The following is a 13626-nucleotide window of genomic DNA, read 5'->3' on the forward strand; positions in this document are numbered from 1 at the left end:
TACTAAAGGGAGAATAAAATTTATAGGAACAGTAATTTTGTATCATGGAAAGTAAACGTAATATATATAGGCTTATCCATAAGAAGAGGGAAGGGGTTTCAGGGTTGAACATTTTAACCCCTAGGTTCAATTTTCTTAATTAAAAATAATTTTTGGTTTGGAGTGGAGATGTTTTCTTGGGACTATCTATTAGACGTTGGAATAAAATAGCCAAAAACCTGACAAGAATCAATACCAAGCTTTTCTGAAAATGTGTAACGAAGGCACACATTTATTCAGTTTTCTAAACTTTTTTTGTCTTCACAGTTCTATTATTAAGTTTAATGTTGCACTGCTGCTTGTGTATACAATTGTCCTTGTTGACTAAACAACCAACTGATTAAAAAACTTATAAAGTAGCAAACTTATGAAGTAGCAAATCTACTCTAAAACTTGTGAATTAGCAAATCTACTCAACAAACTTGAGAAGTAGCAAATCTACTCTAAAATGCAGGTAATACCTTGTAGTCTTTCCCTTTAACAGTCTCAATAGTCTTGCCAGCCAGATTATAGGATGGACTAGCACCCTGGCTTGGAGGAGAGCTCGTACTTTCAGCACTGATAATATTAATAGCTTTATAATCATTTATACTCAGAGATCTTGATGGATCGGACAATTGACGATAGATAGATGTACATCCCAAATTATGACAAACAAAATTACCCCTCCTGTAGATTAAAATTATCAGCCCAAAACATTGGACATTGCATATATTTTAAGTTTTGATAAAGGTCTCAAAAGATTTTAATCCAACTAAAAGGTAGTGTTAATAAAACTTTGGGGACCAATATGATTTAAAGACCAATTTTAGGAAACCTTCAAAATTGGATGAAATGTGAGATAATGTCTTTGTGACTCTTGTCTGTACTGAAAGATTTCGATAAACGCTGGACTGCTATGACTATCCTTTATAGGGAACCTTCTTTTAGGTCAAGTAGAGGTCTTTAGGGAGGTTACCTCCATTCTCTCATGGTAAATTTATCTTTATAAAGTACCCCTACTACCCCCCCCCCCCAACAATTTCTTAAACTAAATTTTCAAGGGCCCCATCATAATCACCACCCTACCCCTCTAGTATGTGGCCCTAGAGGACTCTCGGGGCATATACGACAACCTAGATATTACCTGGCTAACGGTGCTCTTTGATCAAAAGGAGGACTTTCTTCCATTTTTTCTTCGTCTCCCATTTTTATTCTGAAAATAAAAGAATGAAATTATATATTTCTGTATATAACTTTAAACATTTATTGAATGTTTAAAAAATTATATTAATCATTTTAAATATTGTTTTTTTTTCAATCTGCTAATAATGGCCTCAATTAAATTAGAAAAAAAACTATATTTTATCCTAATTGTCTATTCATTTGGACGTCTAAAAGTCAAAATTTTTTTTAAATGAGAATGTACCTATCTAAGAAATAGAATTACGTTGTACAATATTTTATTAAACATTAATAAGTATGGCGCACATTGTCAGATTTTCTTCCTGTAGATTTATAAAACTTTGGCAACCAGTGAAAAATACAGTTCAATGTGTATGTGTTCATGTAGCCCTGTTTCTCAGCTGTAGTTAGGTTTCAGATGCACACGGAGATTGGAGGTGATCATCTTTTGGCCATTATTAGATTATTAAGCGTCACGAACAGCTGAATGTATTCTATGATTTAATTCAAGCAGACCCACAATTCTCGTGGCTAACCAACAAAGAGCTGAAAGAGCTATTCTGTTTAATGGTTATGCAATATCAAAATTAAGTTACTTAATTCAAATGTTTGCAAACTTTTTGTGAATAAAGATCAGGGCTCGGCAACAGCAACATATAATCCGTGGAGAGGTCTCTTTAAAGTCAACTGGATGTCTTGAGCTATAAATAAAATTACAATATCTTCATTGAAAAAAAGCTAATCACCCCCCAAACACATCTAAAATGCCGGATTTCGGGTGTCTGATGAGCGGCTGTCTAGTCCTTATAGAAATCATTCTTTTCAAAAGTTCTTTTCAAATAGTTTTAAACTTTTTTAGTAAAGTTTGACTTGTGCAAACTAAAGTTCATTATTTCAATATGATGAAAAATGAAACAAATGTTTATAAAATGTTGATTGTATAGAGTAAAGTTGTAACTAAAACAAAAGAGTATTCTGGAATAAGACAGTTGGCAGCATTATAAGGTCATCTTGTGGTTGCTTTAAATCATTGAACAAAAAGCAGTCTGCAGCAGCTACAAATCATCTGACTGCATAGTATTTACAATTACAAATTATGAGCTTTTAGAGCGCAGTGACATGTCAGACATCAAACTGACAATAAAACAGAGAAAATTTAGATGGTTGGGGCAAACTTTAAGGAAAGAACATGGTGATCTAAACAATTAAGGAAAGAGAAAACAATGTTCCTGGTCACCCTGGATACAAACATGTCCATAAACGTCTACCACCTAGATCTCACCTAAAACCTAAAATCCAAAACATGAGACAAGACATACAAGAACTCCTACCAGTATCCAGAGACAACCTTAAAGCCAAGCAGAAAATTATACACACCAGAGAAGTTACCAGCATTCTTGCCAACTATCCACCAAACAAAGTCCTTCAGGCCAACCCCCCAGAGGTCAACAAAATGGAAGCTAATTTAACTAGATCTGTACGTTCCCAACTATCTCAATTAAGATCTGGCTACAGTAGACTTTTAAACTCATATCTACATAGAATTGACGAGAATATTGAAGATAAATGCCCGCTCTGCAACCAAACACCACATGACACTGTTCACCTGTTCAACTGCCCCAACAACCCAACGCATCTTACAGTTTTATCACTATGGACTCAGCCTGTTTTGGTGGCAAATTTTCTTAAACTTGTCGAGGGCGTAACTTGAACAGAAAACACAGATTCATTCCACTGACGAGATTTCCCCTGGAGGCTAACCAATCAATCAAAGAGAAAACCAGGTAGACCTAAAACAACCTGGAGGAGGGAACTCCTAAATGAACTGCAAGATGAGTAAATATCATCTATTAGTGATGCATCAACTTTTGCAAAGAAGATTGGAGAACCATTGTGCGTGGCCTATGCTCTACAAAGAAGAGATAACTTGCTATGATGATAATGATAGTATTTACTAACTGGCAGTTATTTTTTTACAGATCAAACATAACATTATCTATTTAACTAAATCGACTTCAGAAATATGAAACATAATCCAACCAATTTAACTATTAAATATATTATTTTTATTTAAATCTATCTTTTAGTTTTGTTCTCAAATTTCTGTACACCTTTGTGTATTTTTCGGTCTTGTTTGTAAATAAATAGAAGTAAATAATAAAAAAGAGGTAATTTTACAAATTAAATTCTTAATTATCAAGTAGCTTTTTACACTATATTTTTTTAATATTTTTAAATTGATAAAAAAGTTTTTATCATCACTAACAGGAAGTTTAAAATATTGATAATAAAAATTAATTAATAATTTTGAATAAAATTTTTTTAACAAAAGTTGTACTTTGACAATGAACAATGGCAATTATATCCATAAACAACGCAATAACACAAGCTAACAATAATAAGGTCATACGATACATGAATTTTCAGTATTGCTCAGAACCGATTTTAATCCAGCTAATATGAATTGGAATCGGAGCCATACTGGATAATTCTTTCATAAATATTAAGAGAATCTTAACGTTTATAAAATAAATTAAAAATTTTATTTGAAGATGTAACATCACTTCTGTCAAATAAAAGAATCCCCACAAATGCTATGGTTATGAAAATAGCCCTTACCCATATCTTAATTTTATCATTAAACATTCTCTTCTATTTCTATGATATTATGCATTTTGTGCGAACATAAAATCAAAAATGACATTATGTGATGGTGATTAAACACTTTCCTGAAGCAAATTTGAGATTTAATTTAATGTAGAATTTTAAAATTCTTTTACTAGAAACTAGTATTTAAAATTAAATATATTTTGTATAAGACTAGTCTTCTTAAGAAAAAGATTTAAGAAAAATTATACTAATTAAACAAGAACATTAATTTTTTTCTGCAAAAAATATAAACTTTGATGTGCAGAGCGTTCTGCCATGGATCAAACCAGCAGAATACATATGAAACACAGATTAAAAATTTCGTAGCTTCGCACTCAAGTTTATTAAGTTGTAACGTTTTTATTTACAGTTTATAAATAAGTTTAATATGGGATATTTCATATTAAAAATGTGTGGTTTCTCCCACCACCCCTTGAAATAAATAATTTTAAGGGGTATTTACAGTTTTTCTCTCCAAAAGTTTTTCTTGTTTAAAATGTTAGTTGCAATTATACTATGCCTTTCAAAAAGTGCTTAAAACTGACATAATATCTTACACTTTACGTTGAAATAACAATTCACTGAAAAGGTATTGATAATAAAGAAAATCTTTTATTTAATTCATTTTACTAGTTTTTATATAAAATCACTTCTAATCATAAAAAGTCACAAAAATACGTATTTGATGATAATAAATTTACTCTTTTATATTATCTGTATAGTTTAATGCACAGTAAAGACATAAATTCTTCCTTCAACTAACAATAATTTATGTAATCAAATTTACCGAGATAAAAAATGAATATTATATAGTAGTTTTAACAATCATACTGCTCAATTAAATAGCAAATTAAATTCAAAGAAATCATGCAATCACACAGATAATATTGACTTGATAATTTATTAATTACTAGCGGCTGCACCCTTAGAATCTAGAGAATCTTTATTATAAGGGGTAAAAAACACCCCATCATGACAACGAACATCTCTGGCCGCAGCGCTCGACTCCCTAGCCGCAGCGCTCGGCTCTCTAGCCTATGACCTAACCTAACCTAAAATAGTTGTTCGTTGACGGGGGGGGGGGGGGGGGGGGAGAACTCAAATTTTCAAAATTGAAAAAAAATTCTGAGAGGAGAACGCCCAAAAATTTACAAAAAAAATTTAAATTTTTAAATTTTGTGAATAAAATATTGGTTGTATTGTATGACCAAATACCTCCACTTAATATTGATGTGCATCAATTTCCGCAAGAGCACAATCTTAAACTTATCAAAAATTGCATCACTTAACTACTTTACAAAAAATCTTTATCATTAAAAACTTTATCGAAAAAAATAATTTAATCAACCACAGTATATATTTGTTTTCATCTGTAATAAAAAAATATGCAACTGTTGTATTATGTGAAAACCAAAGCACACCCTCAAAAATATTATGTCGTGACTAGGGTAATTAATTTCTTCGAAGTAACAACAGAATATAACAAAAAAATAGTAATAGAAATTTACTGTGATAATACATCAGGAAAAATTCTAGGAATCACTCAATATTGACGCAATAACTTTAAACTACCAAAACTTTAGTGTTGAAATAAAAAGGCAAAGTTAAAATCAGCAAAATTTCTTCATCAAATTCGCGGTGTCTTCATAATAGTCCGTCTGTGGTATGCCCGTCTTAAACTGTTGTATTTTGTGTTTTAAAAATTATTGAATTCTATTATAATAAGAAGCTAAGCGCTTTTGTGAAATAACCAACCCAAAACCTTATAACTATGTACAGTAAGAGATATAAGTTTTCCGGAATTTTAATGTAGGGAGTAGATTTGAAATCTGCATCAAATTTTAAGGATTTTTTATAAAATTCATTTTTTGTATAATTCTTTATCTAAAAGCGGAAATACAAATTAAGTTAATTAATTTTGGCATCCGTGATTGGTGGATTTAAAAAATCTGCGCTCTGATTGGATGTCGTACATCATTCAACCAATTAGAGCGCAGGTAGTTTAAAATCCAACTATCCTATTGGTCAAAATTAATTAACTTAAAATGTGTTTCCGCTTTTAGATAAAAAATTATACAAAAAACGAATTTTATAAAAAATCCTTAAAATTTGATGCAGATTTCAAATCTACTCCCTACATTAAAATTCCGGAAAACTTATATCTCTTAATGTACAGTGACATGTAAAATATAAATTAAAGGTAAATTACCTTTTTATGATTTTGTATTTTTATCAACATAAAACTGATGCCATAATAGTTAAAAACATCGTGTTGAATATTGATAAGTGTCATTATTAGCATTTTTATTAAATATATCGACAATATCAGCCGTCCCCATTTTAATTTTTTTTCTTCATAGTATTCAAATAAAACTGTGAAATTTTACGACGTTAAAATGATTTCAGTTTAACAAAATAATTTCATCTTAATTTAGTCTGAAACAACAGAAAGAGAAAACTTTTTGTTTTTAGAATTAGATGTTGATTTATTTTTCTGTTAACCATACACTGATTTTACAAAGTACACAATCCAGGGAAGAAAAGTTTTCTTTAAAAGGGAAAGACAACTAATATTTAATCTGTTTATTATTTAGATGTGTTGTAATGTAAAAATGGAAAACTGGCAATATATATATAATACTAGCGGCTACGCCCCTAGAGGCCTCTAGGGGCACTTGAGGAGGAGAGAGTCGAATTTAATAATTCAATTTCTTATTTTAGATTTTAAAAGAAAAAGTAAAAAAAATTTACGTTTGATGTTTGTTTTTCGTTGAACTCTCTTTCTAAAATTGAGAAATTTAAAAAAAATTTAATTTCTCTAGGGAGGGTGGTGGTACCCTCCCCCAAAATAGTTATAAACCTTCCCGGGACATATGAGAATCTACCCTGTTAAGGAGAACCCGATCGGTTCAGCGGTTAGCGAGATCCTTCGGTACAAACACACAAACACACAAACACACAGACACACAAACATCCTGTTACTTTATTATAAGGATTGACGAGTAGATGCACTTGAAACAAACAATATTACTATTGATATTTCATAATATCTAACATATTCATGTATGCATTTTCATATAACATTTACAAAGTAAATTGGTGCGAGGGATTTTTAGGGACATTTTCTCTTTGGAGGGAGGGTGGTAACATTACCCAAATAGCTAAAAACCTTCTCTCAAACATTCACAGTAAAGGAGTTCAATTTAGGTCCCGAATGACACCCTGTTACTTATAAACAAGGATGAAAGTTTTCTTAATGAATTAAGTTATAGCTTGATAATGATTATAATCATTAAAAAGTTAATTTGAATTTTTCCATTTCTCTATCCCCCCCTTTACTTCTGAGTACATTTGAAGTGACCTTTGTTAGGTGTGGTTAGATCTTGAAAAGAAAGCATTGACAACAATTTTTAAACAAAATCAGGTATCTAAAGGGATATGACACTGGCAGATAAATTGTACATCCCCGATGATGATTTACTCATTTTGTAGATTATTATTAGTGTTTGAAACGTTTGGACACTTAACTTAAAAAACTAACCAAAAAAAATTTAAGAAAGTACCCAAAGTTGTAATCCAGCTACTCATGAAATAGACAGCCCAATGTTTTTGATTCATTCAATATTATATTTATTTCTGGGTACTTCTCTGAAGCTATTACTCACACAATTTCATTTATTAGTCTTTTCGGGTAAAACCAGCTAAAACTTTTAACTGAAAAACATTAGATTTTCTATGTCATTATTTTAGTTTAAAGTTTAGAATTTTGGATTATATTCAGGATTTAAATATTTCAACTTAATTTAAACAATAAAAAAGATAAGCCATTCATAATTGCCACTTCTCCGTAAAAAAAAACTAAAAAAATGCATAAATATTTTGTAAAATTTAATGGATATATTATTACTTGGATCTAATTCACCCCATCCCCCTCTCATCTTACTCGATGAACAAACTGACCAATAAATAAGTTCCATATTAGCTAACTAAATGGACGACATTTTTTCGCCTGTCATAATATCCACGTATATGCTAAATCCATATAAAAGATAAAACCTTATTTTTAACAGTTTTATCTCGTTCACAAACATTTACTTATTTTCTAAGATAAAATTTAAATGGGGAAATGCAATACAAATTTAATTTAGGTACCTATATATATTCTTTTTGTTAAATTCTACATCACTTAGGTTGTAAATTTTCTTTAGCGATTTTTTTTGAGAATGTTTTACATTTATCCTATGCCTTGTTATTAATTTTTTTATTAATTATAGAAATAACTTTATTTATAATAAGAATTTTTATTATGGCATATTCTAATAACATTTTAAACTGGCCAATGAATTAATCTCTTCACTAAACTGCAACAATATCAAGCAACAAAAGATAGATTTTTGCATTAAAAGATTATATATGTAAATAAATTTTTAGGCTCATGGAAATTTTGATCCTTGTTTCATCTTTGAGTGTAATGACCGTTTGTGGTATTCAATAGGTAATTTTAGAATTATGCTTCTGAATTATTTGACCTGATACAATTTTGTTAACAGTGACTTCATTTTTATAAATTTAGAACAATTCAGAATAATTTATTAAGATATTTTCTTATCATTCATTACATGGGGTATTTCATACTTATTAAAGCAAAGCTTTTCTACAGGGTATCTACGTCAGTACGTCAGGACCAATAGGTTGTAAAATTTTGGAGAGAGGGGTAAATCATAAATATGTATATTTTTTAATTTTGAAAGTTTTCATGGTTTACAATACCACCTACTATCTCCTTAGGATGCCCATGAAAGTTCATTTATGTCTTGAATTGGTTTAGGTTATTTTCCTAGCACCCTCCCTCTCAAACACAGCCCATAGACTTTAAAGGGAAAGACAGTTGTATATAATAAAGTGTAATATTCCAGATGGTTTTTATATTTACTTTTTTATTAAGGAAAATTTACTGCATAAAGTATAAAGGCATAAAACTGTAATTTACTCTATGTTAATACAAACTAGAATAACCTATGAAATAAAAAAAGTTGGAAGAATGTTTTAGTTGGAATTTCTATGTCTTTACATCATTATACTCATAAAAAACGTGGATAAAATAATTGCCATGCCTTTTTTATGAATAAAATTTAGAATTGTAAGTAGATTGAAGTTTTGAGGGGTTACTGGGTTACAATTAATTTAAAGTAAATTCAAATAAGTTTTGATTTTAGAAATTTTTATACGCATGAAAATACCTTGAAGCAGCTTATAGGGCCTGATAAGAAATGAAGTCATGAAATACAAATTACCAATGATAGGCCAGTATACAATGTAATTGACCAATGGTAAGATGAATACTGGCCAATCATTGGTCATTTATATTGTATGAAGACATTTTTTATTAGGCAATAAAATCTGCTTCAACAAATACCTTACCTGAGACAATTTTAGAATTTGCTAAGTCTAGTTAATATTTACTTTACAATTTGGCAAGGTGAGATGAACATATTGTATATATACTATATGCTTACAAGGCAAGAAAAGATTTACGAGATATTTTCGTCTTTTTCCTTTAAAGTGTCTTGTTAAGCAAATGCCTTCCCCTTTCCCTTATTTTGAAACAAACTTAAAGAAAGTGATGGGTAATTTTTTGTTGTTGATAATGTTAGATTTATGTTATATTGGCATCCCAAGGTTTAAGCACCGGAGGTTTAGGCTTCCAGGGTTAGATAGAGGGTTCAAGTGCTCGACATGCACTTTGTGGGAAAGCACCCTTTTTCCATAGACTTATTGTTACCTTAAACCAACAAGTATAACCATTTTCAGGATAAAGTGAACCCTTTTTCAAGCAAGCAAAGAAATAAGTATGTTCCATTTTTCTATTTTCCCATCTTGTATTACGTTGTAAAATTAGGGTGGCTATATTTTTCAGAATTTCGGACAAAAATAAACCTCTACAATTCTTGCCTTGCTAATCTTTTGTGAACTGTACCCAGGTAGTATGGTCACCATTTCCCATAAAAGAGTTTGGTCTCACTCACACAAGGAATCGTTTTTTTCTGTGTTGTTTGAAATTTGTCTTTTAACATGAATATGAAATATAAACATCCTTAATGTATCACACAAAGATTATTCATGAGGAATTGGAACAGAATTAGTTTTCACTGCTAAATTTACCTTAAATGTTTTTCTTAATTTACCATATATTTTTTTAATTCAAGCTATATATTTATTATTTTGAAGTTTTTTTTACAAACATTAAGCTCACCTGGCTAGCTTTATGATTGGAGCGACATTCACTGGTTGCACTTTGTGAAAAACAAACAAACATGGGGTTCGCTCAGGGGAGTTGAAAAAGGTTGTTACGTACATAAATGGAATATACGTAAATGTAACCTAAGACAAGAGAAAATGAATACACTCTCTTTCTAATTAGGTTTTCATCGGGTATCCTTTTTATTTGTGCAGTTCGTAAATATGTATCTTCCTTTGATATTATTTATTTTTTTATACAAAAAAAGTAAAAGTAGTACAAATTGATGTCAGATGGTGCAATACAATTTAAAATATTGTTACTAAAAATTAAAATTAAATCAGTTCAGCTTATTTAAAATTGTTATCATAAACAAATGTAAGAGAGTAATTATACTTCATATAGTTTAAGAAATTAAACTTTTTTTAAATGGTTGATATAGCTAAAAATTTTAGTTCTTATAAATATAGAATTTCATAGATAACAAAAACCTGAATAATTTTTTTCTTATCTTTAAACTGTTTTGGTTCACAAATAAAAGAACAACAATATTTTATAAGTATATTTTGCAGAAATTAAATGAATTTAAAAAAAAATATATATATTATGTTTAAGAGTTAATTTAAAAAAAATATATATATTATGTTTACGAGTTAATTTGCTCTATTTATTTTATTCATCTTTTTAACAATTATCCTTCTATTCAAAGTAAAAGATTTAAACTAATTAACACTTTTTAAAAAAGAGCAGAAAAAGGTATCACAGTAACTATACATCTGAATTACATCCTTAATTAACAATATAAAGATACACATACCCATTATCTTAATTAGTATAATCATCTTTTTAATCAAATCCTTCCTGATTCTTAAATTTAAAAAATGGTGAATGGTTCAAATTCATCTGATTTTTTTGGGCTTTAGACCATGGTGTAATGCATCAAAAAATTTTTACAAAGAGTTTTGTGGAAGCCGAAAGATGATTTGTCATGTGTTAATAATAAAAAAACATTTAAGATCAGCCTACTTGAAATTCTCTGTTACTTTCAAACTAGTTTGTCCACCCTATTTGTAAAGCTGAAGTAGTAAAAAGTAATTTATGTTCAACAATACTTTCTATGGATATAACACAAAATAAAACTTAAAATAAATTCAACAAGAGATTGTAAAGGTTTTTGGTTGATTAAAAATACTTCAAAGAGAGGACAAAAGAAAAAAATATATCAAGTAAGATAAAATGAAGAAGTTTTTTTTACAAATGTAAAAATCTGTATCTAATAGTCCAAAATTTAAATAAATTAATATTATAAATATAGCAAGAATTCCCATGACAAAGAGATATAATTTTAAAAGTATGCCAACTTAGAGATCAGTTTCAAACATGTTGATTGTTAATCTCTATTGAGTTGCTAACTTTATTATTTTTTGTAACAAACTTATAGTAGTTAAGAAAAAATTATTAAGCTTAAAAAAATAAAGTAAAAAAACTAAAAAAATCAAGGATAAATTAGTGAAAATTGATTTCTTAAATTGTATATTAAAGGAGCCAAAAAATTGTATATTACACGACATTGTTTAATGTTATATAGTATTTGTCCGTATGTCTAACTATGTAAAATCCATAAAATGGAATATATTTGAATAAATTAATCATGCATATATTGATGATTTATATATTATTTCTATGTTATGTATTGATGATAATGATTTTTTATATATAAGTAGGGTAATTATGACCAGAAAAAGCAGAGCTTAAACATTTTTGATAGCAAAGGAAATACTCGAATTAATTATAAGAAATAACAATTGACGATGTTCATAACAGAAAACTAAAATGATCTATCGTATTATGCTAGTGGCTAGACCCTTAGAAGGTCTTCTATAGTAGGAAAAAAATTATAAATAAAGTAGACGGATGTCAAAATGTTTTTAATTGGTGTTCGTGTGTCAAGTAAGATTTCCTTTTTAAAGTAAAGTAGTAAGGTTTTTGGTCTGAAGTTTAAGATTTCATTAACTTCTAAATAGATTTAGTTCTTCTTTTTAGGAAAGCTTCCGGGATAGTTTCAGACTATTTTATTTTTAGATATAATCCTTGGGATAATTTTAAGCGTGTTTTTTTTTGCTAGAATAGATGCAAGTGATTCAGCCGCTAGTCTAAATAGAAAAAAAATATGTATAGCAAATGCAAAAAATATTGAAGATTTGTGAAAGAATCATTGAACAATTAATGTCATGATTAACACAAATAAACATTTTACAACCAATTTGGGTCTATGTCCAACAAATAAAAGTGTTGGCAAAAACATAAAAAGACAAGGATGATTACATCCAATAATGTTAGTAAAGCTGTTTGTTATTATAATCAATATAAACAGAAACAGAGAGTTAACAAGGATGAGAACATCTTAAACTCTTTAATGAGACAATAACACTTGTAGAATGTCAGAACGAAATGAGCATATTAATTTGTAAGTCTAAACTAAATAGACACAAATTAGTTGCTAAAAAGCTTAAAGACAGGATTCTTTTTAAGGTCATACGAAAATTTTATGACTTGATTAATGAAAGATGATAATTAAGTTCAAACTTTATTCCTTCAAGTTCAAGTAACAAGAAGTATGAATCTGAAAGTTAAATAAATTTGAAGCAAAGAACTTTGGTTTTCTAAAAATCATTTGTAAATCAATGAGAAAGTTTGTGCTGCGACCGTTTAGGAAAATTTGCATTTATCTTTTCATATCCCGATTGATATAAATTTATTTTATTTTTCCTAGCATATTTTAACAATTAACTACATGTTGTAGTATTTCTAATAAAAATCAGATATCTATAGCATTAACAATATGTTAACAATCAGACAAGAACGATTATCGAGTAGCTTCAATAGAAAAAAGGAAAAAAATTTAGGATGAAATTTAAAATTAATGGTTCTACTAGCGTAAATATCCTTTTTTATTCTGTCTGTGTTTAAAGAATGTTTTCCATATGAAAAATATACAAACAAATATCCTTTTTCAAATAGGAATTGAAGATCGGAGCTTATGGAAAGAAATAAAATTGTCGATTGACCCATCGCTAAATCCCTGCCTTATAATAAACTAGAAATATTTATTATTATATGTTTATTATACGATAAACATAATTATTTCATTGCATTTCGTTATACAATATATGTATAACATTTAGACACTAACAAGAACAATTATGACCATAAGCAGCAAAGCAACAACCAGCTAATATAATTCCCAATACAATACATTTAAGACCACAGACAATTGATCACAAAAATTACTCAAGATTAAAAATAAATTGATACCAATGGCGTGGTCAGATTGTTCATTCATACACTATGTTCCTATTGGTTCAATTAAAAGTTGATCATCTAGACTTTCTAAATATATTCCTAACATGTAATGTAAATACAGGAATCGTTTAAAAACAATTTTAAAGTATAAGTTAAAATATTTTTAAATTATTCAATAACAAAACTGAGAAAACTCTTAAGATAAATAATTTTATTTTTTCAGACATTGGTTG

At 28.8% G+C, this 13626-nt stretch overlaps 1 protein-coding gene across 2 annotated transcripts in view; it reads right to left on the reverse strand.

Moving 5' to 3' along the window:
- LOC145319055 (mitogen-activated protein kinase 1-like) overlaps positions 1–1239 on the reverse strand; it is a 61990-nt gene extending 60751 nt beyond the window's left edge. For both annotated transcript variants that reach the window (XM_080160880.1, XM_080160881.1), the window contains exons 1-2: positions 1166–1239; positions 501–597 (exon numbers count right to left, since the gene is read on the reverse strand). In XM_080160880.1, coding sequence (XP_080017006.1) covers positions 501–597; positions 1166–1227 — 159 coding nt within the window. In that variant the 5' untranslated portion in view covers positions 1228–1239. The remainder of the gene's footprint in view (positions 1–500; positions 598–1165) is intronic.
- Between the last annotated feature and the right edge of the window lie 12387 nt (positions 1240–13626).

Source organism: Acartia tonsa, chromosome 5 (assembly GCF_053477335.1).
Source record: "Acartia tonsa isolate MP-2025a chromosome 5, ASM5347733v1, whole genome shotgun sequence".
In the NCBI taxonomy this organism is placed as follows: domain Eukaryota; kingdom Metazoa; phylum Arthropoda; class Copepoda; order Calanoida; family Acartiidae; genus Acartia; species Acartia tonsa.